The sequence below is a fragment of the Cherax quadricarinatus genome, chromosome 18, assembly GCF_038502225.1.
Source record: "Cherax quadricarinatus isolate ZL_2023a chromosome 18, ASM3850222v1, whole genome shotgun sequence".
Lineage (NCBI taxonomy): Eukaryota > Metazoa > Arthropoda > Malacostraca > Decapoda > Parastacidae > Cherax > Cherax quadricarinatus.
Genome location: NC_091309.1, coordinates 3,121,538 through 3,148,562, shown reverse-complemented (window position 1 = coordinate 3,148,562; position 27,025 = coordinate 3,121,538). Strand labels below are relative to the sequence as shown.

General features: G+C 57.4%; 1 protein-coding gene across 1 annotated transcript in view; it reads left to right on the top strand.

Moving 5' to 3' along the window:
- The first annotated feature begins 482 nt into the window (after positions 1–482).
- Positions 483–27,025, top strand: part of LOC138852899 (uncharacterized) — a 36,942-nt gene continuing 10,399 nt past the window's right edge. The window contains exons 1-2 of the mRNA XM_070086487.1: positions 483–663; positions 8,572–8,742. Coding sequence (XP_069942588.1) covers positions 483–663; positions 8,572–8,742 — 352 coding nt within the window. The remainder of the gene's footprint in view (positions 664–8,571; positions 8,743–27,025) is intronic.

The following is a 27,025-nucleotide window of genomic DNA, read 5'->3' as shown; positions in this document are numbered from 1 at the left end:
ACATCTTTTGGATATTAACATCTTAAGCCCGATAGTTAACATCACAGCAGATAGTTAACATCTTTTATCGAAAAAAAAGAAAGTGATGTCAATTTGTTTTTACTGTTGCTACCGTTGCCGCCCGCGGCTACCGTGGCATTCCCCCCCGCGCCCCCCCCCCCCCCCCCCCCCCTTCCGGCGCACTACACCGTTGCTACCGCTGCCCCCCACCGCTGTGCCACGTTGGTGCACTACGCCGCGCTGCGCCACCGCTCCGCTGCCACGTTGTTTGGGGACGCCCGCTGCGGTGGTGTTTGGTGCGGAGACAGTTACCGCCGATCCCGGGAACCCTGCTGGTTTCACCACCGGCCCAATCACCCCCGGGGGGAGGGCGAGGCCAGTCCGCCATCAACCTTTTGGGCCAAGATTCTTGATGACAAGGTAAGTACAAGCGGATCAAGGTGGGAGATGGGATCAAGGTGGGGGTGGATCAAGGTGGAGAGATGCAGGATCAAGGTGGAGGGATGCAGGATCAAGGTGGAGAGATGCAGGATCAAGGTGGAGGGATGCAGGATCAAGGTGGAGGGATGCAGGATCAAGGTGGAGAGATGCAGGATCAAGGTGGAGAGATGCAGGATCAAGGTGGAGAGATGCAGGATCAAGGTGGAGAGATGCAGGATCAAGGTAAAGAGATGTTATGATCAAGGTGAGAGATGGCGGATCATGGTGAGAGATGGTGACTGGCGTGAGACATGCAGGACTGAAGGTAGAGGCGGCATCTGGCGATTTACATTCAGCGAAGATTATGATCCGTTGCGAGACGGACCACGTTATATCCACAGAGACGGTTATATCCAGAGATGTGATCATACATATGATCCATACAGATACATGATCATACATTACGCGATATATGATGGATAATATAGTTAAAATATATATACTGAGAGTAATGAAGATGGAGCGTGATAACAAAAAGCAGAGGAGGTAGCAGATAAAAGCTGTAGATAGCGAGATATATGAATGGCAGAGTGTAAGTATAGTATATACATATAGTATATATAAGTTATACGCGCATGCATGCGGCAAACGATTTTACAAACATGTTGTTATATACGTATAGAGGAGTGCAGGAGGGCGTACAAGATAAATGAGCGCACAATACAGGATGAGTGTATGGCGAGCATGGTATATATTTATGCATGATGATGCAGCAACATGATAACCATACACACACATTTATGAAAGCATGAGGAGGTAGGAGGGAGGTGGAGGATGTAGGAGGAGGTAGAGGAGGAAGGAGGGAGGGAAGTAGGACGGAGGTAGAAGGGAGGTAGGAGGTAAAGGAGGTGAAGGGAGCAAGTGGGAGGCAGGAGGGAGATAGAGGAGGTAGGAGGAGGTAAGGAGGCAGGAGGGAGGCAGGTGGGGAGGCAGGAGGAGAGGAGGGAGGCAGGAGGAGGTAGGAGTGGAGGAAGGAGTGAGGTAGGAGGGAGGTAGAGGAGGCAGGAGGAGGCAGAGGGAGGTAGGGGAGGGGAGCAGAGGAGGCAGGAGGGAGGTGAGGGAGGCAGAGGAGAGGAAAGAGGTAGGTGGGAGGCAGAGGAGGCAGGAGGAGGTAGAGGAGGTAGGAGGGTGAAGGTAGAGAGGAGGTAGGAGGAGGTAGGTGGGAGGCAGGAGGAGAGAGGAGTAGGAGGAGGCAGGAGGGAGGTAGGAGTGAGGCAGGAGGGAGGTAGAGGGGAGGCAGGAGGAGGCAGGAGGACAGGAGGAGGCAGGAGGGAGGCAGGGAGGGAGGCAGGAGGGAGGTAGGAAGGACAGCAGGAGGAGGCAGGAGGGAGGCAGAGGAGGCAGGAGGGAGGCAGGAGGAGGTAGGTGGGAGGTAGGAGGAGGTAAAAGGAGGTAGGAGGAGAAGGAGGGAGGTAGGAGGAGGTAGGAGTGGAGGTAGGAGGGGAGTGTAGGAGGAGATAGGTGGGGAGGTAGGAGGGAGGTAGGAGGGAGGTAGGAGGGAGGAAGGAGGGAGGTAGGAGGGGAGGCAGAGGAGGCAGGAGGGAGGCAGGAGAGATAGGAGGAGGCAGGAGGAGGTAGGAGGGAGGCAGGAGGGGAGGTAGGAGGTAGGTAGGAGGGAGGTAGGAGGGAGGAAGGAAAGAGGTAGGAGGGAGGTAGGAGGGAGGCAGGGAGGAGGAGGGGTGGAGGCAGGAGGAGGTGCAGGAGGAGGGGTAGGAGGAGGAAGAAGGAGGCAGGAGGAGGCAGAGGAGGGAGGCAGAGATGGAGGCAGAGGAGGGAGATAGGAGGGAGGCAGGAGGGAGGCAGGAGGAGGCAGGAGGAGGAAGGAGGGAGAGGAGGGAGGCAGGAGGGAGGTAAGAGGGAGGTAGGAGGAGGTAGGAGGAGGTAGGAGGGAGGTAGGATTGAGGTAGGAGGGAGGTAGGAGGGAGGCAGGAGGGAGGTAGAGGGGAGGTAGGAGGGAGCAGGTGGGAGGCAGGAGGGGAGGCAGGAGGGAGGTAGGAGGAGGAAGGAGGAGGTAGGAGGAGGTAGGAGGGGAGGCAGGGGAGGGAGGAGGAGGGAGATAGGAGGGAGGCAGGAGGGAGGCAGGAGGGAGGTAGTGAAGGAGCAGGAGGCAGGCAGGGAGGGAGGTAGGAGGAGGCATGAAAGAGGTAGGAGGGAGGTGAGAGGAGGTAGGAGGAGGAAGGAGGAGGCAGGAGGAGGCAGGAGGAGGTAGGAGGGAGTAGAGGGGAGACAGGAGGGAGGCAGATATGCAGGAGGGAGGCAGGAGGAGGCAGGAGCAGGCAGGAGGGAGGCAGGAGGGGAGGAAGGAAAGTAGGTAGGAGGGAGGTGAGGGGAGGTAGGAGGGAGACAGGTGGGGAGGCAGGAGGAGGTAGAAGAGGGGTAGAGGAGGTAGGAGGAGGTAGGAGGGAGGTAGGAGGGAGGAAGGAGGAGGCAGGAGGAGTGGGGCAGGAGGAGGGAGGCAAGAGGGAGGCAGAGGAGGTGGGTGGAGGGAGGCAGGAGGGAGAGGAAGGAGGTAGGAGGGGAGGTAGTGAGGGAGGTAGGAGGGGAGGTAGGAGGGAGGCAGAGGATAGGTGGAGGTAGGAGGAGGTAGGAGGAGGCAGAGGGAGGAAGGAGGGAGGTAGGAGGAGGTAGATGGAGGCAGGAGGAGGTAGGAGGAGATAGAGGAGGCAGGAGGAGGCAGGAGGAGGCAGGAGGGAGGTGAGGGAGGCAGGTGAGAGGACAGCAGAGGGAGGAAGAAAGAGGTAGGAGGAGGCAGGAGGGAGGTAGGAGGGAGGAAGGAGGGAGGCAGGAGGAGGCAGGAGGGAGGCAGGAGGGGAGGTAGGAGGGAGACAGGAGGTGGAGGTAGGAGAGGTAGGAGGAGGTAGGAGGGAGGTAGGAGGTAGGCAGGAGGAGAGGTAGGAGGGAGGAAGGAAAGAGGAGGAGGGAGGTAGAGGGGAGGCAGGAGGGAGATAGGTGGGGAGGAGAGGAGGTAGGAGGGAGGCAGGAGGAGGAAGGAGGAGTGCAGGAGGGAGGCAGGAGGAGGTGAGGGGAGGTAGGAGGGAGGCAGGAGGGAGATAGGAGGAGGCAGGAGGAGGCAGGAGGAGGCAGGAGGAGGAAGGAGGGAGGCAGGAGGGAGGAGGAGGTAAGAGGGAGTAGGAGAAGGTAGGAGGAGGTAGGGAGGAGCAGGAAGGAGGCAGAGGGGAGGCAGAGGAGGCAGGAGAGGTAGGGAGGAGGCGTAGGGGTAGGGGTGTAGGAGGGAGGCAGGAGGAGGCAGGAGGGAGGCAGGAGGAGGCAGGAGGAGGTAGGAGGAGGTAGGTGGAGGGAGGTAGGAGGGGTGTAATAGGGAGGTAGTGGGAGGTAGGAGGGAGGTAGGAGGGGAGGTAGGAGGGAGGTAGGAGGGGAGGCAGGAGGAGGTAGGAGGAGGCTGAGGAGGTAGAGGAGAGGAGGAGGGGGAGGAGGGAGGCAGGAGGGAGGCAGGAGGGAGTTAGAGGAGGCAGAGGAGGCAGGAGGGAGGTAGGAGGAGGTAGGAGGGAGGTAGAGGAGGTAGGAGGAGGCAGGTGGGAGGCAGGGATTGAGGCAGGAGGAGGCAGGAGGGAGGTAGAGGAGGTAGGAGGAGGCAGGAGGGAGGCAGGGAGGGAGGCAGGAGGGACAGGAGGAGGCAGGAGGAAGTAATAGGAGGCAGTGGGAGGTAGGAGGGAGGTAGGAGGGAGGCAGGAGGAGGTAGGAGGGAGGGGGTAGAAAGTGAGGTAGGAGGAGGTAGGGAGGGGAGGCAGGAGGGGAGGTAGGAGGAGGCAGGAGGAGGTGAGGGAGGCAGGAGGAGGCAGGAAGGGAGGTAGGAGGAGGTAGAGGGGAGGCAGGGATGGAGGTAGGAGGAGGTGAAAGGAGGAGGAGGGAGGCAGGAGGGAGGCAGGAGGAGGAGGAGGAGGCAGGAGGGGAGGTGAGGGAGTGCAGGAGGGAGGCAAGAGGGAGGTAGAGGAGGTAGAAGGAGGTAGGAGGAGGCAGGAGGGAGGTAGGAGGAGGTAGGAGAGTGCAGGAGGAGGCAGGAGGAGGCAGGAGGGAGGTAAGAGGGAGGCAGGAGGAGGCAGGAGGGAGGCAATGAGGAGGCAGGAGAGGCAGGAGGAGGCAGGAGGGAGGCAGGAGGAGGTAGGAGGGAGGGTAGGAGGGAGGAAGAAGGGAGGTAGGAGGGAAAAAGAGATGGAGGAAGGAGGGAGGTAGGAGGGAGGTAGGAGGAGGTAGGAGAGAGGTAGGAGGGAGGTGGAGGAGGGAGGTAGAGGGGAGGAAGGAGGAGGTAGGAGGCAGGTAGGAGGAGGTAGGAGGAGGTAGGAGGGAGGTAGGAGGAGGTAGGAGGAGTAGGAGGAGGTAGAAGGGAGGTAAAAGGGAGGCAGAGGGGTAGGAGGAGGCAGGAGGAGGCAGGAGGAGGCAGGGGGAGGTAGGAGGGTAGGGGAGGTAGGAGAGGTAGAGAGGAGGAGGGAGGGAGCAGGGAGAGGTAGGAGGAGGAGGAGGAGCAGGAGTGAGGCAGGGGAGCAGCAGGAGGTGGTAGGGGGAGGCAGGAGGAGGTAGGAGGGAGTGGCAGGAGAGGTAGAGGAGGAGGAGGCAGGAGGAGGCAGGAGGGAGGTAGGAGGGAGGCAGAGGTTGGAGGAGGCAGGAGGAGGCAGGAGGAGTGCAGGAGGAGGTGAGGGAGGCAGGAGGAAGGCAGGAGGGGAGGTAGGGAGGAGGTAGGGGGGAGGTAGAGGGAGCAGGGAGGAGGCAGGAGGGAGGCAGGAGGGAGAGGAGGAGGTAAGAGGGAGGCAAGGAGGGAGGGGAGGAGGGAGGTAGGAGGGAGGTATGGTAGGAGGGAGGCAGGAGGAGGCAGAAAGAGTGTAGGAGGGAGGTAGGAGGGAGGTAGAGGAGGTAGAAGGAGGCAGGAGGGAGGCACGAGGGAGGCAGAAGGAGGTAGGAGGAGGCAGGAGGAGGCAGAGGGGAGGCAGAAGGGAGGAGGGAGGCAGGAGGGAGGCAGGAGGGAGGCAGAAGGAGCAGGATGAGGTAGGAGGGAGGTAGGAGGAGGTAGAGGGAGGTAGGGGAGGTAGGAGTGGTAGGGGAGGTAGGAGGAGGTAGGAGGAGGTAGGAGGGAGGTAGGAGGGAGGTAGGGGGGAGGTAGGAGGGAGGTAGGGGGGAGGTAGGAGGGAGGTAGGGGAGGCAGGGAGGGAGAGGAGGAGGTAGGAGGAGGTAAAAGGAGGTTGGAGGGAGGTAGGAGGGAGGTAGGGGGGAGGTAGGAGGGAGGTAGGACTGAGGTAGGAGGGAGGTAGAGGAGGTAGGAGGAGGTAGGGAGGGAGGAGGGACTGAGGTAGGAGGAGGCAGGAGGAGGTAGGGGGAGGTAGGAGGTGGTAGGGGAGGCAGGAGGAGGTAGGAGGGAGGCATGGAGGAGGCAGGAGGATGGCTGAGGAGGCAGGGAGGAGAGAGGAGGTAGGGAGGGGAGGTAGGAGGGAGGTAGAGGAGGTAGGGGAGGTAGGAGGTGGTGTGGGAGGCAGGAGGAGGCAGTGAGGAGGTAGTAGAGGAGGCAGGAGGGAGGTAGGGAAGGGAGTGGTGTAGGAGGGGAGAGAGGAGGTAGGAGGAGGCAGGAAGGAGGTAGGGGGAGGCAGGAGGGAGGTGGAGGGAGGTAGGAGGGGAGGTAGGAGGGAGGCAGGAGGAGGTAGGAGGAGGTAGGAGGGAGGTAGGAAGGAGGCAGGGAGGGAGGTAGGAGGAGGCAGGAGGAGGCAGGAGGGTGGTAGGAGGGAGGAGGAGGGAGGCAAAGGAGGCAGGTGGGAGGGGTAGGGGATGCAGGGGGAGGCAGGAGGGAGGTAGGAGGAGGCAGGAGGGTGGCAGAAGGAGGCAGGAGGAGGGCAGGAGAGGCAGAGAGGAGAGGGGATGCAGGGAGTGTAGATGTAGAGGACAGGTGGAGGTAGGGGAGGGGAGAGGTGCAGGAGGAGGTAGGAGGAGGAGGAGGGGGTAGGAGGGAGGTAGGGGAGGCAGGAGGAGGTAGGAGGGAGGCAGGGGAGGTAGAGGAGGCAGGAGGGGAGGCAGGAGGGTGGTGAGAGGAGCAGAGGGGGGAGGCAGGGGGGAGGCAGAGGAGGCAGGAGGCAGGAGGTGAGAGCATGTAGGAGGAGGCAGGAGGGAGGTAGGGGGGAGGCAGGAGGGTGGTAGGAGGTAGGAGGGAGGCAGGGGGGGGAGGTGGTGGAGGAGGGGAGGCAGGGGGAGGCAGGAGGGCGGCAGGAGGAGGCAGATGGAGCAGAGGAGGCAGGAGGAGGGGAGGAGGTGGAGGAGGCAGAGGAGGCAGGAGGAGGCAGGAGGAGGCAGGAGGAGGCAGGAGGAGGCAGAGGGAGGCAGGAGGAGGCAGGAGGGGCAGTAGGGGAGGCAGGAGGGGTGGGTAGGGGAGGCAGGGGGAGGTAGAGGGAGGTAGGGGAGGTAGGAGGAGTAGAGGAGGCAGGAGGGAGGCAGGAGGGAGGCAGGAGGGAGGTAGGGGAGGGGAGAGGGAGGCAGGAGGAGGCAGGAGGAGGCAGGAGGAGTGCAGGAGGAGGCATATGGAGGAGGAGGTGAGGAGGAGGCAGAAGGAGGCAGGAGGCAGGGGAGGCAGCAGGAGGCAGGAGGAGGCAGGAGGAGGCAGGAGGAGTGCAGGAGGAGGAGGAGGATGCAGGAGAGGCAGGAGGGAGGTAGACAGGAGGAGGCAGGGGAGCAGGGAGGAGGCAGGAGGAGGCAGGAGGAGGCAGGAGGAGGTAGGAGGACAGGAGGGAGGAGGGGAGGCAGGAGGACAGGAGGACAGGAGGAGGCAGGAGGGAGGCAGGAGGAGGTAGGAGGGAGGTAGGGGAGGTAGGAGGGGAGGTAGGAGGGGAGGAGGAGGGGAGGTAGAGGAGGAGGAGGTAGGTAGGAGGGATGTAGAGGAGGCAGGAGGAGGCAGGAGGGAGGCAGGGGGAGGTAGGAGGAGGCAGGAGGAGGAGGAGGGGAGGTAGGAGGGAGGCTGGAGGAGGCAGAGGGAGGCAGGAGGGAGGCAGGAGGAGGCTGGAGGAGGAGTGGGGAGGCAGGAGGGAGGCTGAGGAGTGGCAGGAGGAGGTTGGTGGGAGGTAGGAGGGAGGTTGGAGGGAGGTAGGAGGGAGGTAGGAGGGAGGTAGGAGGGAGGTAGGAGGGAGGTTGGAGGGAGGTAGGAGGGAGGTAGGAGGGAGGTTGGAGGGAGGTAGGAGGGAGGTTGGAGGGAGGTAGGAGGGAGATTGGAGGGAGGTAGGAGGGAGGTAGGAGGGAGGTTGGAGGGAGGTAGGAGGGAGATTGGAGGGAGGTAGGAGGGAGGTAGGAGGGAGATTGGAGGGAGGTAGGAGGGTGGTTGGAGGGAGGGAGGAGGGTGGTAGGAGGGAGGTTGGAGGGAGGTAGGAGGGAGGTAGGAGGGAGGTAGGAGGGAGGTAGGAGGGAGGTTGGAGGGAGGTAGGAGGGAGGTTGGAGGGAGGTAGGAGGGAGATTGGAGGGAGGTAGGAGGGAGGTAGGAGGGAGGTAGGAGGGAGGTAGGAGGGAGATTGGAGGGAGGTAGGAGGGAGGTAGGAGGGAGATTGGAGGGAGGTAGGAGGGAGATTGGAGGGAGGTAGGAGGGAGGTAGGAGGGAGATTGGAGGGAGGTAGGAGGGAGGTAGGAGGGAGGTAGGAGGGAGGTAGGAGGGAGGTTGGAGGGAGGTAGGAGGGAGGTTGGAGGGAGGTAGGAGGGAGATTGGAGGGAGGTAGGAGGGAGGTAGGAGGGAGGTTGGAGGGAGGTAGGAGGGAGATTGGAGGGAGGTAGGTGGGAGGTAGGAGGGAGGTTGGAGGGAGGTAGGAGGGAGGTAGGAGGGAGGTAGGTGGGAGGTAGGTGGGAGGTTGGAGGGAGGTAGGAGGGAGATTGGAGGGAGGTAGGAGGGAGGTAGGAGGGAGATTGGAGGGAGGTAGGAGGGGGGTAGGTAGGAGGGGGACCAGCAGAAGGAGCTGACAAAACCACACATGTTCTTCACCAAAGTTTGAGAGGAATTTTTTTTTTGTGTGTGTGTGTGTGTGTGTGTGTGTGTGTGTGTGTGTGTGTGTGTGTGTGTGTGTGTGTGTGTGTATGTGTGTATGTGTACTGTTCACACACTGACAGTACCTACTTCCCCAGGGCCACAGATCGTGGACAGTAGGAAGTACATCAACCAGGAGGTGGTTGTCAACCAGTACACACTAAGAATGCACCTGACCATCAGAGACCTCAAGCCAGACGACTTTACCAGTTACAAGTGTACTGCTAAGAACTCCCTGGGTGAGGTGGAAGGTACCATTAAACTTTACGGTGAGTTTCACCGTAGCTACACTCACAGTACAGTTACAGTGAGTCACATGAGAGGTACAGTGAGTCACAGCAGACGTACAGTGAGTCACAGCAGAGGTACAATGAGTCACAGCAGAGATACAGTGAGTCACAGCAGAGATACAGTGAGTCACAGCAGAGGTACAGTGAGTCACAACAGAGGTTCAGTGAGTCACAGCAGACGTACAGTGAGTCACAGCAGAGGTACAGTGAGTCACAGCAGAGGTACAGTGAGTCACAGCAGACGTACAGTGAGTCAGCAGAGGTACAGTGAGTCACATGAGAGGTACAGTGAGTCACAGCAGACGTACAGTGAGTCACAGCAGAGGTACAGTGAGTCACAGCAGAGGTACAGTGAGTCACACCACAGGTACAGTGACTCACATCACAAGTACAGTTGGTCACAACAGAGTTACAGTAACTCACAGCACAGGTACAGTGAGTCACAGCAGAGGTACAGTGAGTCACAGCAGAGGTACAGTGAGTTACAGCAGAGGTACAGTGAGTCACAGCAGAGGTACAGTGAGTCACAGCAGACGTACAGTGAGTCACAGCAGAGGTACAGTGAGTCACATGAGAGGTACAGTGAGTCACAGCAGAGGTACAGTGAGTCACAGCAGAGGTACAGTGAGTTACAGCAGAGGTACAGTGAGTCACAGCAGAGGTACAGTGAGTCACAGCAGAGGTACAGTGAGTCACAGCAGAGGTTCAGTGAGTCACAGCAGAGGTACAGTGAGTCACAGCAGAGGTACAGTGATTCACAGCAGAGGTACAGTGAGTCACAGCAGAGGTACAGTGAGTTACAGCAGAGGTACAGTGAGTCACAGCAGAGGTACAGTGAGTCACAGCAGAGGTACAGTGAGTCACAGCAGAGGTACAGTGAGTCACAGCAGAGGTTCAGTGAGTCACAGCAGAGGTACAGTGAGTCACAGCAGAGGTACAGTCAGTCACAGCAGAGGTACAGTGAGTCACAGCAGAGGTACAGTGAGTCACAGCAGAGGTACAGTGAGTTACAGCAGAGGTACAGTGAGTCACAGCAGAGGTTCAGTGAGTCACAGCAGAGGTACAGTGAGTCACAGCAGAGGTACAGTGAGTCACAGCAGAGGTACAGTGAGTCACAGCAGAGGTACAGTGAGTTACAGCAGAGGTACAGTGAGTCACAGCAGAGGTACAGTGAGTCACAGCAGAGGTACAGTGAGTCACAGCAGAGGTACAGTGAGTCACAGCAGAGGTACAGTGAGTCACAGCAGAGGTACAGTGAGTCACAGCAGAGGTACAGTGAGTCACAGCAGAGGTACAGTGAGTCACAGCACAGGTACAGTGAGTCACAGCAGAGGTACAGTGAGTCACAGCAGAGGTACAGTGAGTCACAGCAGAGGTACAGTGAGTCACAGCAGAGGTTCAGTGAGTCACAGCAGAGGTACAGTGAGTCACAGCAGAGGTACAGTGATTCACAGCAGAGGTACAGTGAGTCACAGCAGAGGTACAGTGAGTTACAGCAGAGGTACAGTGAGTCACAGCAGAGGTACAGTGAGTCACAGCAGAGGTACAGTCAGTCACAGCAGAGGTACAGTGAGTCACAGCAGAGGTTCAGTGAGTCACAGCAGAGGTACAGTGAGTCACAGCAGAGGTACAGTCAGTCACAGCAGAGGTACAGTGAGTCACAGCAGAGGTACAGTGAGTCACAGCAGAGGTACAGTGAGTTACAGCAGAGGTACAGTGAGTCACAGCAGAGGTTCAGTGAGTCACAGCAGAGGTACAGTGAGTCACAGCAGAGGTACAGTGAGTCACAGCAGAGGTACAGTGAGTCACAGCAGAGGTACAGTGAGTTACAGCAGAGGTACAGTGAGTCACAGCAGAGGTACAGTGAGTCACAGCAGAGGTACAGTAAGTCACAGCAGAGGTACAGTGAGTCACAGCAGAGGTACAGTGAGTCACAGCAGAGGTACAGTGATTCACAGCAGAGGTACAGTGAGTCACAGCAGAGGTACAGTGAGTCACAGCAGAGGTACAGTGAGTCACAGCAGAGGTACAGTGAGTCACAGCAGAGGTACAGTGAGTCACAGCAGAGGTACAGTGAGTCACAGCAGAGGTACAGTGAGTCACAGCAGAGGTACAGTCAGTCACAGCAGAGGTACAGTCAGTCACAGCAGAGGATCAGTCAGTCACAGCAGAGGTACAGTGAGTCACAGCAGAGGTACAGTGAGTCACAGCAGAGGTACAGTGAGTCACAGCAGAGGTACAGTGAGTCACAGCAGAGGTACAGTGAGTCACAGCAGAGGTACAGTGAGTCACAGCAGAGGTACAGTGAGTCACAGCAGAGGTACAGTCAGTCACAGCAGAGGTACAGTCAGTCACAGCAGAGGTACAGTCAGTCACAGCAGAGGTACAGTGAGTCACAGCAGAGGTACAGTCAGTCACAGCAGAGGTACAGTGAGTCACAGCAGAGGTACAGTGAGTCACAGCAGAGGTACAGTCAGTCACAGCAGAGGTACAGTGAGTCACAGCAGAGGTACAGTGAGTCACAGCAGAGGTACAGTGAGTCACAGCAGAGGTACAGTGAGTCACAGCAGAGGTACAGTGAGTCACAGCAGAGGTACAGTCAGTCACAGCAGAGGTACAGTCAGTCACAGCAGAGGTACAGTCAGTCACAGCAGAGGTACAGTCAGTCACAGCAGAGGTACAGTCAGTCACAGCAGAGGTACAGTGAGTCACAGCAGAGGTACAGTGAGTCACAGCAGAGGTACAGTGAGTCACAGCAGAGGTACAGTGAGTCACAGCAGAGGTACAGTGAGTCACAGCAGAGGTACAGTGAGTCACAGCAGAGGTACAGTGAGTCACAGCAGAGGTACAGTGAGTCACAGCAGAGGTACAGTGAGTCACAGCAGAGGTACAGTGAGTCACAGCAGAGGTACAGTCAGTCACAGCAGAGGTACAGTCAGTCACAGCAGAGGATCAGTCAGTCACAGCAGAGGTACAGTGAGTCACAGCAGAGGTACAGTGAGTCACAGCAGAGGTACAGTGAGTCACAGCAGAGGTACAGTGAGTCACAGCAGAGGTACAGTGAGTCACAGCAGAGGTACAGTGAGTCACAGCAGAGGTACAGTGAGTCACAGCAGAGGTACAGTCAGTCACAGCAGAGGTACAGTCAGTCACAGCAGAGGTACAGTCAGTCACAGCAGAGGTACAGTGAGTCACAGCAGAGGTACAGTCAGTCACAGCAGAGGTACAGTGAGTCACAGCAGAGGTACAGTGAGTCACAGCAGAGGTACAGTGAGTCACAGCAGAGGTACAGTGAGTCACAGCAGAGGTACAGTGAGTCACAGCAGAGGTACAGTGAGTCACAGCAGAGGTACAGTGAGTCACAGCAGAGGTACAGTGAGTCACAGCAGAGGTACAGTGAGTCACAGCAGAGGTACAGTGAGTCACAGCAGAGGTACAGTGAGTCACAGCAGAGGTACAGTGAGTCACAGCAGAGGTACAGTGAGTCACAGCAGAGGTTCAGTGAGTCACAGCAGAGGTACAGTGAGTCACAGCAGAGGTACAGTGAGTCACAGCAGAGGTACAGTGAGTCACAGCAGAGGTACAGTCAGTCACAGCAGAGGTACAGTGAGTCACAGCAGAGATACAGTGAGTCACAGCAGAGGTACAGTGAGTCACAGCAGAGATACAGTGAGTCACAGCAGAGGTACAGTGAGTCACAGTAATTTTTCGGAAGCCTTAATCTTCACTCTGAGTCGCTCAGCTGTGGTGCTAGGCACTGTGCCAGTACTCTGTGGTGCTAGGCGCTGTGCCAGTACTCTGTGGTGCCAGGCACCGTGCCAGTACTCTGTGGTGCTAGGCACTGTGCCAGTACTCTGTGGTGCTAGGCACCGTGCCAGTACTCTGTGGTGCTAGGCGCTGTGCCAGTACACTGTGGTGCCAGGCACCGTGCCAGTACTCTGTGGTGCTAGGCACTGTGCCAGTACTCTGTGGTGCTAGGCGCTGTGCCAGTACTCTGTGGTGCCAGGCACCGTGCCAGTACTCTGTGGTGCTAGGCGCTGTGCCAGTACTCTGTGGTGCCAGGCACCGTGCCAGTACTCTGTGGTGCCAGGCACCGTGCCAGTACTCTGTGGTGCTAGGCACCGTGTCAGTACTCTGTGGTGCAAGGCACCGTGTCAGTAAACTGTGGTGCCAGGCGCTGTGCCAGTACTCTGTGGTGCCAGGCACTGTGCCAGTACTCTGTGGTGCTAGGCACCGTGCCAGTACTCTTTGGTGCTAGGCACCGTGCCAGTACTCTGTGGTGCTAGGCACCGTGCCAGTACTCTGTGGTGCTAGGCACTGTGTCAGTACTCTGTGGTGCTAGGCACCGTGTCAGTACTCTGTGGTGCTAGGCACCGTGTCAGTACTCTGTGGTGCTAGGCACCGTGTCAGTACTCTGTGGTGCTAGGCGCTGTGCCAGTACTCTGTGGTGCCAGGCACCGTGCCAGTACTCTGTGGTGCCAGGCGCTGTGCCAGTACTCTGTGGTGCCAGGCGCTGTGCCAGTACTCTGTGGTGCCAGGCGCTGTGCCAGTACTCTGTGGTGCCAGGCACTGTGCCAGTACTCTGTGGTGCTAGGCACCGTGTCAGTACTCTGTGGTGCCAGGCGCTGTGCCAGTACTCTGTGGTGCCAGGCGCTGTGCCAGTACTCTGTGGTGCCAGGCGCTGTGCCAGTACTCTGTGGTGCCAGGCACTGTGCCAGTACTCTGTGGTGCTAGGCACCGTGCCAGTACTCTGTGGTGCTAGGCACCGTGTCAGTACTCTGTGGTGCTAGGCACCGTGTCAGTAAACTGTGGTGCCAGGCGCTGTGCCAGTACTCTGTGGTGCCAGGCGCTGTGCCAGTACTCTGTGGTGCCAGGCACCGTGCCAGTACTCTGTGGTGCCAGGCACCGTGCCAGTACTCTGTGGTGCTAGGCACCGTGTCAGTACTCTGTGGTGCAAGGCACCGTGTCAGTAAACTGTGGTGCCAGGCGCTGTGCCAGTACTCTGTGGTGCCAGGCACTGTGCCAGTACTCTGTGGTGCTAGGCACCGTGCCAGTACTCTTTGGTGCTAGGCACCGTGCCAGTACTCTGTGGTGCTAGGCACCGTGCCAGTACTCTGTGGTGCTAGGCACTGTGCCAATACTCTGTGGTGCTAGGCAACGTGCCAGTACTCTGTGGTGCTAGGCACTGTGCCAGTACGCTGTGGTGCCAGGCGCTGTGCCAGTACTCTGTGGTGCCAGGCACCGTGCCAGTACTCTGTTTTGCTAGGCACTGTGCCAGTACTCTGTGGTGCTAGGCACCGTGCCAGTACTCTGTTTTGCTAGGCACTGTGCCAATACTCTGTGATGCTAGGCACCGTGCCAGTACTCGGTGGTGCTAGGCACCGTGCCAGTACTCTGTGGTGCCAGGCGCTGTGCCAGTACTCTGTGGTGCCAGGCGCTGTGCCAGTACTCTGTGGTGCCAGGCACCGTGCCAGTACTCTGTGGTGCTAGGCACCGTGCCAGTACTCTGTGGTGCTAGGCACCGTGTCAGTAAACTGTGGTGCTAGGCACCGTGCCAGTACTCTGTTTTGCTAGGCACTGTGCTAATACTCTGTGGTGCTAGGCACCGTGCCAGTACTCTGTGGTGCTAGGCACTGTGCCAGTACTCTGTGGTGCTAGGCACCGTGCCAGTACTCTGTGGTGCTAGGCACCGTGCCAGTACTCTGTGGTGCTAGGCACTGTGCCAGTACTCTGTGGTGCTAGGCACCGTGCCAGTACTCTGTGGTGCTAGGCACCGTGGCAGTACTCTGTGGTGCTAGGCACCGTGCCAGTACTCTGTGGTGCTAGGCACTGTGTCAGTACTCTGTGGTGCTAGGCACCGTGCCAGTACTCTGTGGTGCTAGGCACTGTGTCAGTACTCTGTGGTGCTAGGCACTGTGTCAGTACTCTGTGGTGCTAGGCACTGTGCCAGTACTCTGTGATCCTAGGCACCGTGCCAGAACTCTGTGGTGCTAGACACCGGGCCAGTACTCTGTGGTGCTAGACATCGTGCCAGTACTCTGTGGTGCTAGGCACCGTGCCAGTACTCTGTGGTGCTAGGTACCGTGCCAGTACTCTGTGGTGCTAGCTACCGTGCCAGTACTCTGTGGTGCTAGGCACCGTGCCAATACTCTGTGGTGCTAGGCACCGTGCCGGTACTCTGTGGTGCTAGGCACCGTGCCAGTACTCTGTGGTGCTAGGCACTGTGCCAGTACTCTGTGGTGCTAGGCACTGTGCCAGTACTCTGTGGTGCTAATCACCGTGCCAGTGCTCTGTGGTGCTAGGCACCGTGCCAGTACTCTGTGGTGCTAGGCACCGTGCCAGTACTCTGTGGTGCTAGGCACTGTGCCAGTACTCTGTAGTGCTAGGCACCGTGCCAGTACTCTGTGTGGTGGATACAGCTGTATCTCCCCCCTGATACTTCCATTTCTCCCCCTGATGCTACCACCTCCCCCTGATACTACCACCTCCCCCTGATACCACCACCTCCCCCTGATGCTACCACCTTCCCCTGATACTACCACCTCCTCCTGATACTACCACCTCCCCCTGATACTACCACTTCCTCCTGATGCTACCACCTCCCCCTGATGCTACCACCTCCTGATACTACCACCTCCCCCTGATACTACCACCTCCTCCTGATACTACCGCCTCCCCCTGATTCTACTACCTCCCCCTGATACCACCACCTCCCCCTGATACTACCACCTACCCCCTGATACTAAAACCTCCCCCTGATACTACCACCTCCCCCTGATACCACCACCTCCCCCTGATACTACCACCTCCCTCTGATACTACCACCTCCCCTTGATACTACCACCTTCTCCTGATACCACCACCTCCCCCTGATAGTACCACCTACCCCCTGATACTACCACCTCCCCCTGATACTACCACCTAACCCTGATACCACCACCTCCCTCTGATGCTACCACCTCCCCCTGATACTACCACCTCCTCCTGATACTACCACCTCCCCCTGATACTACCACCTCCCCTTGATACCACCACCTCCCCCTGATACTACCACCTCCCCCTGATACTACCACCCCCCTGATACTACCACCTCCTCCTGATACTACCACCTTCCCCTGATACTACCACCTCCTCCTGATACTACCACCTCCCCCTGATACTACCACCTCCTCCTGATACTACCACCTCCCCCTGATACTACCACTTCCTCCTGATGCTACCACCTCCCCCTGATGCTACCACCTCCTGATACTACCACCTCCCCCTGATACTACCACCTCCTCCTGATACTACCGCCTCCCCCTGATTCTACTACCTCCCCCTGATACCACCACCTCCCCCTGATACTACCACCTACCCCCTGATACTAAAACCTCCCCCTGATACTACCACCTCCCCCTGATACCACCACCTCCCCCTGATACTACCACCTCCCTCTGATACTACCACCTCCCCTTGATACTACCACCTTCTCCTGATACCACCACCTCCCCCTGATAGTACCACCTACCACCTGATACTACCACCTCCCCCTGATACTACCACCTCCCCCTGATACCACCACCTCCCTCTGATACTACCACCTCCCCCTGATACTACCACCTCCCCTTTATACCACCACCTCCCCCTGATACTACAACCTCCCCCTGATACTACCACCCCCCCCCTGATACTACCACCTCCTCCTGATACTACCACCTTCCCCTGATACTACCACCTCCTCCTGATACTACCACCTCCCCCTGATACTACCACCTCCTCCTGATACTATCACCTCCCCCTGATACTACCACTTCCTCCTGATGCTACCACCTCCCCCTGATGCTACCACCTCCTGATACTACCACCTCCCCCTGATAGTACCACCTCCTCCTGATACTACCGACTCCCCCTGATTCTACTACCTCCCCCTGATACCACCACCTCCCCCTGATACTACCACCTACCCCCTGATACTAAAACCTCCCCCTGATACTACCACCTCCCCCTGATACTACCACCTCCCCCTGATACTACCACCTCCCTCTGATACTACCACCTCCCCTTGATACTACCACCTTCTCCTGATACCACCACCTCCCTCTGATACTACCACCTCCTCCTGATACTACCACCTCCCCCTGATACTACCACCTCCCCCTGATACCACCACCTCCCTCTGATACTACCACCTCCCCCTGATACTACCACCTCCTCCTGATACTACCACCTCCCCCTGATACTACCACCTCCTCCTGATACTACTACCTCCCCCTGATACTACCACCTCCTCCTGATACTACCACCTCCCCTGATACTACCACCTCCTAATGATACTACCACCTCCCTCTGATACTACCACCTCCTCCTGATACTACCACCTCCCCCTGATACTACCACCTCCCCTTGATACCACCACGTCCCCCTGATACTACCACCTCCCCCTGATACTACCACCCCCCCATGATACTACCACCTCCTCCTGATACTACCACCTCCTCCTGATACTAACACCTCCTCCTGATACTACCACCTCCCCCTGATACTACCACCTCCCCCTGATACTACCACCTCCTCCTGATACTACCACCTACCCCCTGATACTACCACCTCCCTCTGATATTACCACCTCCCCCTGATACTACCACCTCCTCCTGATACTATCACCTCCTCCTGATACTACCACCTCCCCCTGATACTACCACCTCCTCCTGATACTATCACCTCCTCCTGATACCACCACCTCCCCCTGATACTACCACCTACCCCCTGATACTAAAACCTCCCCCTGATACTACCACCTCCTCCTGATACTACTACCTCCCCCTGATACTACCACCTCCTCCTGATACTACCACCTCCTAATGATACTACCACCTCCCTCTGATACTACCACCTCCTCCTGATACTACCACCTCCCCCTGATACTACCACCTCCCCTTGATACCACCACGTCCCCCTGATACTACCACCTACCCCTGATACTACCACCCCCCCATGATACTACCACCTCCTCCTGATACTACCACCTCCTCCTGATACTAACACCTCCTCCTGATACTACCACCTCCCCCTGATACTACCACCTCCCCCTGATACTACCACCTCCTCCTGATACTACCACCTACCCCCTGATACTACCACCTCCCTCTGATATTACCACCTCCCCCTGATACTACCACCTCCTCCTGATACTATCACCTCCTCCTGATACTACCACCTCCCCCTGATACTACCACCTCCCCCTGATACTACCACCTCCTCCTGATACTACCACCTACCCCCTGATACTACCACCTCCCTCTGATATTACCACCTCCCCCTGATACTACCACCTCCCCCTGATACTACCACCTCCTCCTGATACTACCACCTCCTCCTGATACTACCACCTCCCACTGATACTACCACCTCCTCCTGATACTACCACCTCATCCTGATACTACCACCTCCTCCTGATACTATCACCTCCCCCTGATACTACCCCTCCCCCTGATACTACCACCTCCTCCTGATACTACCACCTCCTCCTGATACTACCACCTCCCCCTGGTACTACCACCTCCTCCTGATACTACCACCTCCTCCTGATACTACCACCTCCTCCTGGTACTACCACCTCCTCCTGATACTACCACCTCCCCCTGATACTACCACCTCCTCCTGATACTACCACCTCCTCCTGATACTACCACCTCCTCCTGATACTACCACCTCCTCCTGGTACTACCACCTACCCCCTGATACTACCACCTCCCTCTGATATTACCACCTCCTCCTGATACTACCACCTCCCCCTGATACTACCACCTCCTCCTGATACTACCACCTCCTCCTGATACTACCACCTCCCCCTGATACTACCACCTCCTCCTGATACTACCACCTCATCCTGATACTACCACCTCATCCTGATACTATCACCTCCCCCTGATACTACCACCTCCCCCTGATACTATCACCTCCCCCTGATACTACCACCTCCCCCTGATACTACCACCTCCTCCTGATACTACCACCTCCCCCTGGTACTACCACCTCCTCCTGATACTACCACCTCCTCCTGATACTACCACCTCCTCCTGATACTACCACCTCCTCCTGATACTACCACCTCCTCCTGATACTACCACCTCCCCCTGATACTACCACCTCCTCCTGATACTACCACCTCCTCCTGATACTACCACCTCCTCCTGATACTACCACCTCCTCCTGGTACTACCACCTCCTCCTGATACTATCACCTCCCCCTGATACTACCACCTCCCCCTGATACTACCACCTCCTCTTGATACTACCACCTACCCCCTGATACTACCACCTCCCCCTGATACTGCCACCTCCCTCTGATACTACCACCTCCCTCTGATATTACCACCTCCCCCTGATACTACCACCTCCCTCTGATATTACCACCTCCTCCTGATACTATCACCTCCTCCTGATACTACCACCTCCCTCTGATATTACCACCTCCTCCTGATACTATCACCTCCTCCTGATACTATCACCTCCCCCTGATACTACCACCTCCCTCTGATATTACCACCTCCTCCTGATACTATCACCTCTTCCTGATACTACCACCTCCCTCTGATATTACCACCTCCCCCTGATACTACCACCTCCCTCTGATATTACCACCTCCTCCTGATACTATCACCTCCTCCTGATACTACCACCTCCCTCTGATATTACCACCTCCCCCTGATACTACCACCTCCCCCTGATACTGCCACCTCCCCCTGATACTACCCACCCCTGATACTCTTGTGACGTCATGCGTACTCTGCTTCACTCGAAGCTGTGTACGTACTGAAGCGTTTTTATGTATATTCATAATCTGGTCACAATCAGAGGACAGGTCACAGAGGACAAAAGGTCACAGAGAACAGGTCACAATCATAGGGCAGAACGTCACAATCAGAGGACAGAAGGTCACAATCAGATGACAGGTCACAATCAGAGGACAGAAGGTCACAATCAGATGACAGGTCACAATCAGTGTACAGATCACAGAGTACAGATCACAATCAGAGTACAGATCACAATCAGAATACAGATCACAATCAGACGACAGGTCACAATCAGAGTACAGATCACAATCATAGGACAGATCACAATCAGGGGACAGGTCACAATCAGAGGACGGGTCACAATGAGAGGACAGATCACACAATCAGAGGACAGAAGGTCACAGAGGACAGAAGGTCACAGAGTACAGAAAGACGAGACAGACAGTCAACTTTAGTGTCCTCTCTGACATCTTGTTGTAATCATCTAAGAAATACAGTGTTAATAACTCTGGTCCCCTGGGCCACCTGGGCCACCTGGGCCACCTGGGCCACCTGGGCCACCTGGGCCACCTGGGCCACCTGGGCCACCTGGGCCACCTGGGCCACCTGGGCCACCTGGGCCACCTGGGCCACCTGGGCCACCTGGGCCACCTGGGCCACCTGGGCCACCTGGGTCACCTGGGCCACCTGGGCAACCTGGGCCACCTGGGTCACCTGAGCCACCTGGGCCACCTGGGCCACCTGGGCCACCTGGGCCACCTGGGCCACCTGGGCCACCTGGGCCACCTGGGCCACCTGGGCCACCTGGGTCACCTGGGCCACCTGGGCCACCTGGGCCACCTGGGCCACCTGGGTCACCTGGGCCACCTGGGCAACCTGGGCCACCTGGGTCACCTGAGCCACCTGGGTCACCTGGGTCACCTGAGTCAACTGGGTCACCTGGGTCACCTGGGTCACCTGGGTCACCTGGGTCACCTAGGTCACCTGGGTCACCTGGGTCACCTAGGTCACCTGGGCCACCTGGGTCACCTGGGTCACCTGGGTCACCTGGGTCACCTGGGTCACCTGGGTCACCTGGGCCACCTGGGCCAAAAGGGGCAACCTGGGCCACCTGGGCCACCTGGGCCACCTGGACCGCCTGGGCCACCTGGGCCACCTGGGCCACCTGGGCCACCTGGGCCACCTGGGCCACCTGGGTTTCCTGGCCCACCTGGGCCACCTGGGCCACCTGGGTCACCTGGGTCACCTGGGTCACCTGGGTCACCTGGGTCACCTGGGTCACCTGGGTCACCTGGGTCACCTGGGTCACCTGGGTCACCTGGGTCACCTGGGTCACCTGGGCCACCTGGGCCACCTGGGCCACCTGGGCCACCTGGGCCACCTGGGCCACCTGTGGTCTGGTCAGATTTTCATCGTAAACCCCAACAATATTTGCTGATGTAAACTACTTGACCAACGTCACTACTGTGACCCCGTCAAGACCCCCTGCTAACTGTGACCCCGTCAAGACCCCCTGCTAACTGTGACCCCGTCAAGACCCCCTGCTAACTGTGACCCCGTCAAGACCCCTGCTAACTGTTACCCCGTCAAGACCCCCTGCTAACTGGGACCCCGTCAAGACCCCCCTGCTAACTGTTGACCCCGTCAAGACCCCCCTGCTAACTGGGACCCCGCCAAGACTCCCTGCTAACTGGGACCCCGTCAAGATCCCCTGCTAACTGGGACCCCGTCAAGACCCCCCTGCTAACTGTGACCCCGTCAAGACCCCCCTGCTAACTGGGACCCCGCCAAGACCCCCTGCTAACTGGGACCCCGTCAAGACCCCCCTGCTAACTGGGACCCCGCCAAGACCCCCCTGCTAACTGTGACCCCAAGACCCCCTGCTAACTGGGACCCCGTCAAGACCCCCCTGCTAACTGGGACCCCGTCAAGACCCCCCTGCTAACTGGGACCCCGTCAAGACCCCCCTACTAACTGTGACCCCGTCAAGACCCCCTACTAACTGTGACCCCGTCAAGACCCCCTGCTAACTGGGACCCCGTCAAGACCCCCTGCTAACTGGGACCCCGTCAAGACCCCCTGCTAACTGTGACCCCGTCAAGACCCACTGCTAACTGTGACCCCGTCAAGACCCCCTGCTAACTGTGACCCCGTCAAGACCCCCTGCTAACTGGGACTCCGTCAAGACTCCCCTGCTAACTGGAACCCCGTCAAGACCCCCTGCTAACTGGGACCCCGTCAAGACCCCCTGCTAACTGGGACCCCGTCAAGACTCCCCTGCTAACTGGGACCCCGTCAAGACCCCCTGCTAACTGGGACCCCGTCAAGACTCCCCTGCTAACTGGGACCCCGTCAAGACTCCCCTGCTAACTGGGACCCCGTCAAGACCCCCCTGCTAACTGGGACCCCGTCAAGACTCCCCTGCTAACTGGGACCCCGTCAAGACTCCCCTGCTAACTGGGACCCCGTCAAGACTCCCCTGCTAACTGGGACTCCGTCAAGACTCCCCTCCTAACTGGGACCCCGTCAAGACCCCCCTGCTAACTGGGACTCCGTCAAGACTCCCCTGCTAACTGGGACACCGTCAAGACCCCCCTGCTAACTGGGACCCCGTCAAGACTCCCCTGCTAACTGGGACCCCGTCAAGACTCCCCTGCTAACTGTGACCCCGTCAAGACTCCCCTGCTAACTGGGACTCCGTCAAGACCCCCTGCTAACTGGGACCCCGTCAAGACCCCCCTGCTAACTGGGACCCCGTCAAGACCCCCTGCTAACTGGGACCCCGTCAAGACCCCCTGCTAACTGGGACCCCGTCAAGACCCCCTGCTAACTGGGACCCCGTCAAGACTCCCCTGCTAACTGGGACCCCGTCAAGACCCCCTGCTAACTGGGACCCCGTCAAGACCCCCTGCTAACTGGGACCCCGTCAAGACCCCCTGCTAACTGGGACCCCGTCAAGACTCCCCTGCTAACTGGGACCCCGTCAAGACCCCCTGCTAACTGGGACCCCGTCAAGACCCCCTGCTAACTGGGACCCCGTCAAGACCCCCTGCTAACTGGGACCCCGTCAAGACCCCCTGCTAACTGGGACCCCGTCAAGACCCCCTGCTAACTGGGACCCCGTCAAGACCCCCTTGCTAACTGGGACCCCGTCAAGACTCCCTGCTAACTGGGACCCCGTCAAGACCCCCCTGCTAACTGGGACCCCATCAAGACCCCCTGCTAACTGGGACCCCGTCAAGACCCCCTGCTAACTGGGACCCTGACCAGACCCCCGGCGAACTGGGACCCCGTCAAGACCCCCTGCTAACTGGGACCCCGTCAAGACCCCCCTGCTAACTGGGACCCCGTCAAGACTCCCTGCTAACTGGGACCCCGTCAAGACCCCCCTGCTAACTGGGACCCCGTCAAGACCCCCTGCTAACTGGGACCCCGTCAAGACTCCCTGCTAACTGGGACCCCGTCAAGACTCCCTGCTAACTGGGACCCCGTCAAGACCCCCCTGCTAACTGGGACCCCGTCAAGACCCCCTGCTAACAGGGACCCCGTCAAGATCCCCTGCTAACTGGGACCCGGTCAAGACTCCCTGCTAACTGGGACCCCGTCAAGACCCCCCTGCTAACTGGGACCCCGTCAAGACCCCCTGCTAACTGGGACCCCGTCAAGACCCCCCTGCTAACTGGGACCCCGTCAAGACCCCCTGCTAACTGGGACCCCGTCAAGACTCCCTGCTAACTGGGACCCCGTCAAGACTCCCCTGCTAACTGGGACCCCGTCAAGACCCCCCTGCTAACTGGGACCCCGTCAAGACCCCCTGCTAACTGGGACCCCGTCAAGACTCCCTGCTAACTGGGACCCCGTCAAGACTCCCCTGCTAACTGGGACCCCGTCAAGACCCCCCTGCTAACTGGGACCCCGTCAAGACTCCCTGCTAACTGGGACCCCGTCAAGACTCCCTGCTAACTGGGACCCCGTCAAGACTCCCCTGCTAACTGGGACCCCGTCAAGACCCCCCTGCTAACTGGGACCCCGTCAAGACCCCCCTGCTAACTGGGACCCCGTCAAGACTCCCTGCTAACTGGGACCCCGTCACGACTCCCCTGCTAACTGGGACTCCGTCAAGACCCCCCTGCTAACTGGGACACCGTCAAGACCCCCTGCTAACTGGGACTCCGTCAAGACTCCCTGCTAACTGGGACCCCGTCAAGACTCCCCTGCTAACTGGGACCCCGTCAAGACTCCCTTGCTAACTGGGACCCCGTCAAGACTCCTTTGCTAACTGGGACCCCGTCAAGACTCCCCTGCTAACTGGGACCCCGTCAAGACCCTCTGCTGACTGGGACCCCTTCAAGACCCCCTGCTGACTGGGACCCCGTCAAGACCCCCTGCTGGCTGGAACCCCGTCAAGACCCCTCACTCCTGCTGACTGGGACCCCGTCAAGACCCCTCACTCCTGCTGAGTGGGACCCTGTCAAGATCCCTCACTCCTGCTGACTGGGACCCCGTCAAGACCCCTCACTCCCGCTGACTGGGACCCCGTCAAGACCCCTCATTCCTGCTGACTGGGACCCCGTCAAGACCCCTCACTCCCGCTGACTGTGTCCCCGTCAAGACCCCTCATTCCTGCTGACTGGGACCCCGTCAAGACCCCTCACTCCCGCTGACTGTGTCCCCGTCAAGACCCCTCACTCCTGCTGACTGGGACCCCGTCAAGACCCCTCACTCCTGCTGACTGGGACCCCGTCAAGACCCCTCACTCCTGCTGACTGGGACCCCGTCAAGACCCCTCACTCCTGCTGACTGGGACCCCGTCAAGACCCCTCACTCCTGCTGGCTGGGACCCCGTCAAGCCGTCACCGCCAGAACTCAAAATATCGTACGGAATTATTCACCCTCACTGCGCTTTCCTCTCTTTCGTTTTTTCTGTAGTTTAACTAAAATTAACTGGAGCTTGTCTTAAGCTGTGGGGGGAGGGGGTTCAACTTACATTGACTGTGTGGGGGGTTCAAGTTACATAGACTGTGTGGGGGTTCAAGTTACATAGACTGTGTGGGGGTTCAAGTTACATAGACTGTGTGGGGGGTTCAAGTTACATAGACTGTGTGGGGGGTTCAACTTACATAGACTGTGTGGGGGTTCAAGTTACATAGACTGTGTGGGGGGTTCAACTTACATAGACTGTGTGGGGGTTCAAGTTACATAGCCTGTGTGGGGGGTTCAAGTTACATAGACTGTGTGGGGGTTCAAGTTACATAGACTGTGTGGGGGGTTCAAGTTACATAGACTGTGTGGGGGTTCAAGTTACATAGACTGTGTGGGGGGTTCAACTTACATAGACTCTGTGGGGGTTCAAGTTACATAGACTGTGTGGGGGTTCAAGTTACATAGACTGTGTGGGGGTTCAAGTTACATAGACTGTGTGGGGGGTTCAAGTTACATAGACTGTGTGGGGGTTCAAGTTACATAGACTGTGTGGGGGTTCAAGTTACATAGACTGTGGGGGTTCAAGTTACATAGACTGTGTGGGGGTTCAAGTTACATAGACTGTGTGGGGGTTCAAGTTACATAGACTGTGTGGGGGTTCAAGTTACATAGACTGTGTGGGGGTTCAAGTTACATAGACTGTGTGGGGGTTCAAGTTACATAGACTGTGTGGGGGTTCAAGTTACATAGACTGTGTGGGGGTTCAAGTTACATAGACCGTGTGGGGGTTCAAGTTACATAGACTGTGTGGGGGTTCAAGTTACATAGACTGTGTGGGGGTTCAAGTTACATAGACTGTGTGGGGGTTCAAGTTACATAGACTGTGTGGGGGTTCAAGTTACATAGACTGTGTGGGGGGTTCAACTTACATAGACTGTGTGGGGGTTCAAGTTACATAGACTCTGTGGGGGTTCAACTTACATAGACTGTGTGGGGGTTCAAGTTACATAGACTGTGTGGGGGTTCAAGTTACATAGACTGTGTGGGGGTTCAAGTTACATAGACTGTGTGGGGGTTCAAGTTACATAGACTGTGTGGGGGTTCAAGTTACATAGACTGTGTGGGGGTTCAAGTTACATAGACTGTGTGGGGGTTCAAGTTACATAGACTGTGTGGGGGGTTCAAGTTACATAGACTGTGTGGGGGGTTCAAGTTACATAGACTGTGTGGGGGGTTCAAGTTACATAGACTGTGTGGGGGGTTCAAGTTACATAGACTGTGTGGGGGGTTCAAGTTACATAGACTGTGTGGGGGTTCAAGTTACATAGACTGTGTGGGGGTTCAAGTTACATAGACTGTGTGGGGGTTCAAGTTACATAGACTGTGTGGGGGTTCAAGTTACATAGACTGTGTGGGGGGTTCAAGTTACATAGACTGTGTGGGGGGTTCAAGTAACATAGACTGTGTGGGGGGTTCAAGTTACATAGACTGTGTGGGGGTTCAAGTTACATAAACTGTGTGGGGGGTTCAAGTTACATAGACTGTGTGGGGGTTTAAATTTACATAGACTGTGTGGGGGGTTCAAGTTACATAGACTGTGTGGGGTTTCAAGTTACATAGACTGCGTGGGGGTTCAAGTTACATAGACTGTGTGGGGGTTCAAGTTACATAGACTGTGTGGGGGGTTCAAGTTACATAGACTGTGTGGGGGTTCAAGTTACATAGACTGTGTGGGGGGTTCAAGTTACATAGACTGTGTGGGGTTCAAGTTACATAAACTGTGTGGGGGGTTCAAGTTACATAAACTGTGTGGGGGGTTCAAGTTACATAGACTGTGTGGGTGGTTCAAGTTACATAAACTGTGTGGGGGGTTCAAGTTACATAAACTGTGTGGGGGGTTCAAGTTACATAGACTGTGTGGGGGGTTCAAGTTACATAAACTGTGTGGGGGGTTCAAGTTACATAGACTGTGTGGGGGGTTCAAGTTACATAAACTGTGTGGGGGGTTCAAGTTACATAGACTGTGTGGGGGGTTCAAGTTACATAAACTGTGTGGGGGTTCAAGTTACATAGACTGTGTGGGGGGTTCAAGTTACATAAACTGTGTGGGGGGTTCAAGTTACATAAACTGTGTGGGGGTTCAAGTTACATAGACTGTGTGGGGGGTTCAAGTTACATAGACTGTGTGGGGGGTTCAAGTTACATAAACTGTGTGGGGGGTTCAAGTTACATAGACTGTGTGGGGGTTCAAGTTACATAGACTGTGTGGGGTTCAAGTTACATAGACTGTGTGGGGTTCAAGTTACATAAACTGTGTGGGGGTTCAAGTTACATAGACTGTGTGGGGTTCAAGTTACATAGACTGTGTGGGGTTCAAGTTACATAAACTGTGTGGGGGGTTCAAGTTACATAGACTGTGTGGGGTTCAAGTTACATAGACTGTGTGGGGTTCAAGTTACATAAACTGTGTGGGGGGTTCAAGTTACATAGACTGTGTGGGGTTCAAGTTACATAGACTGTGTGGGGTTCAAGTTACATAGACTGTGTGGGGTTCAAGTTAC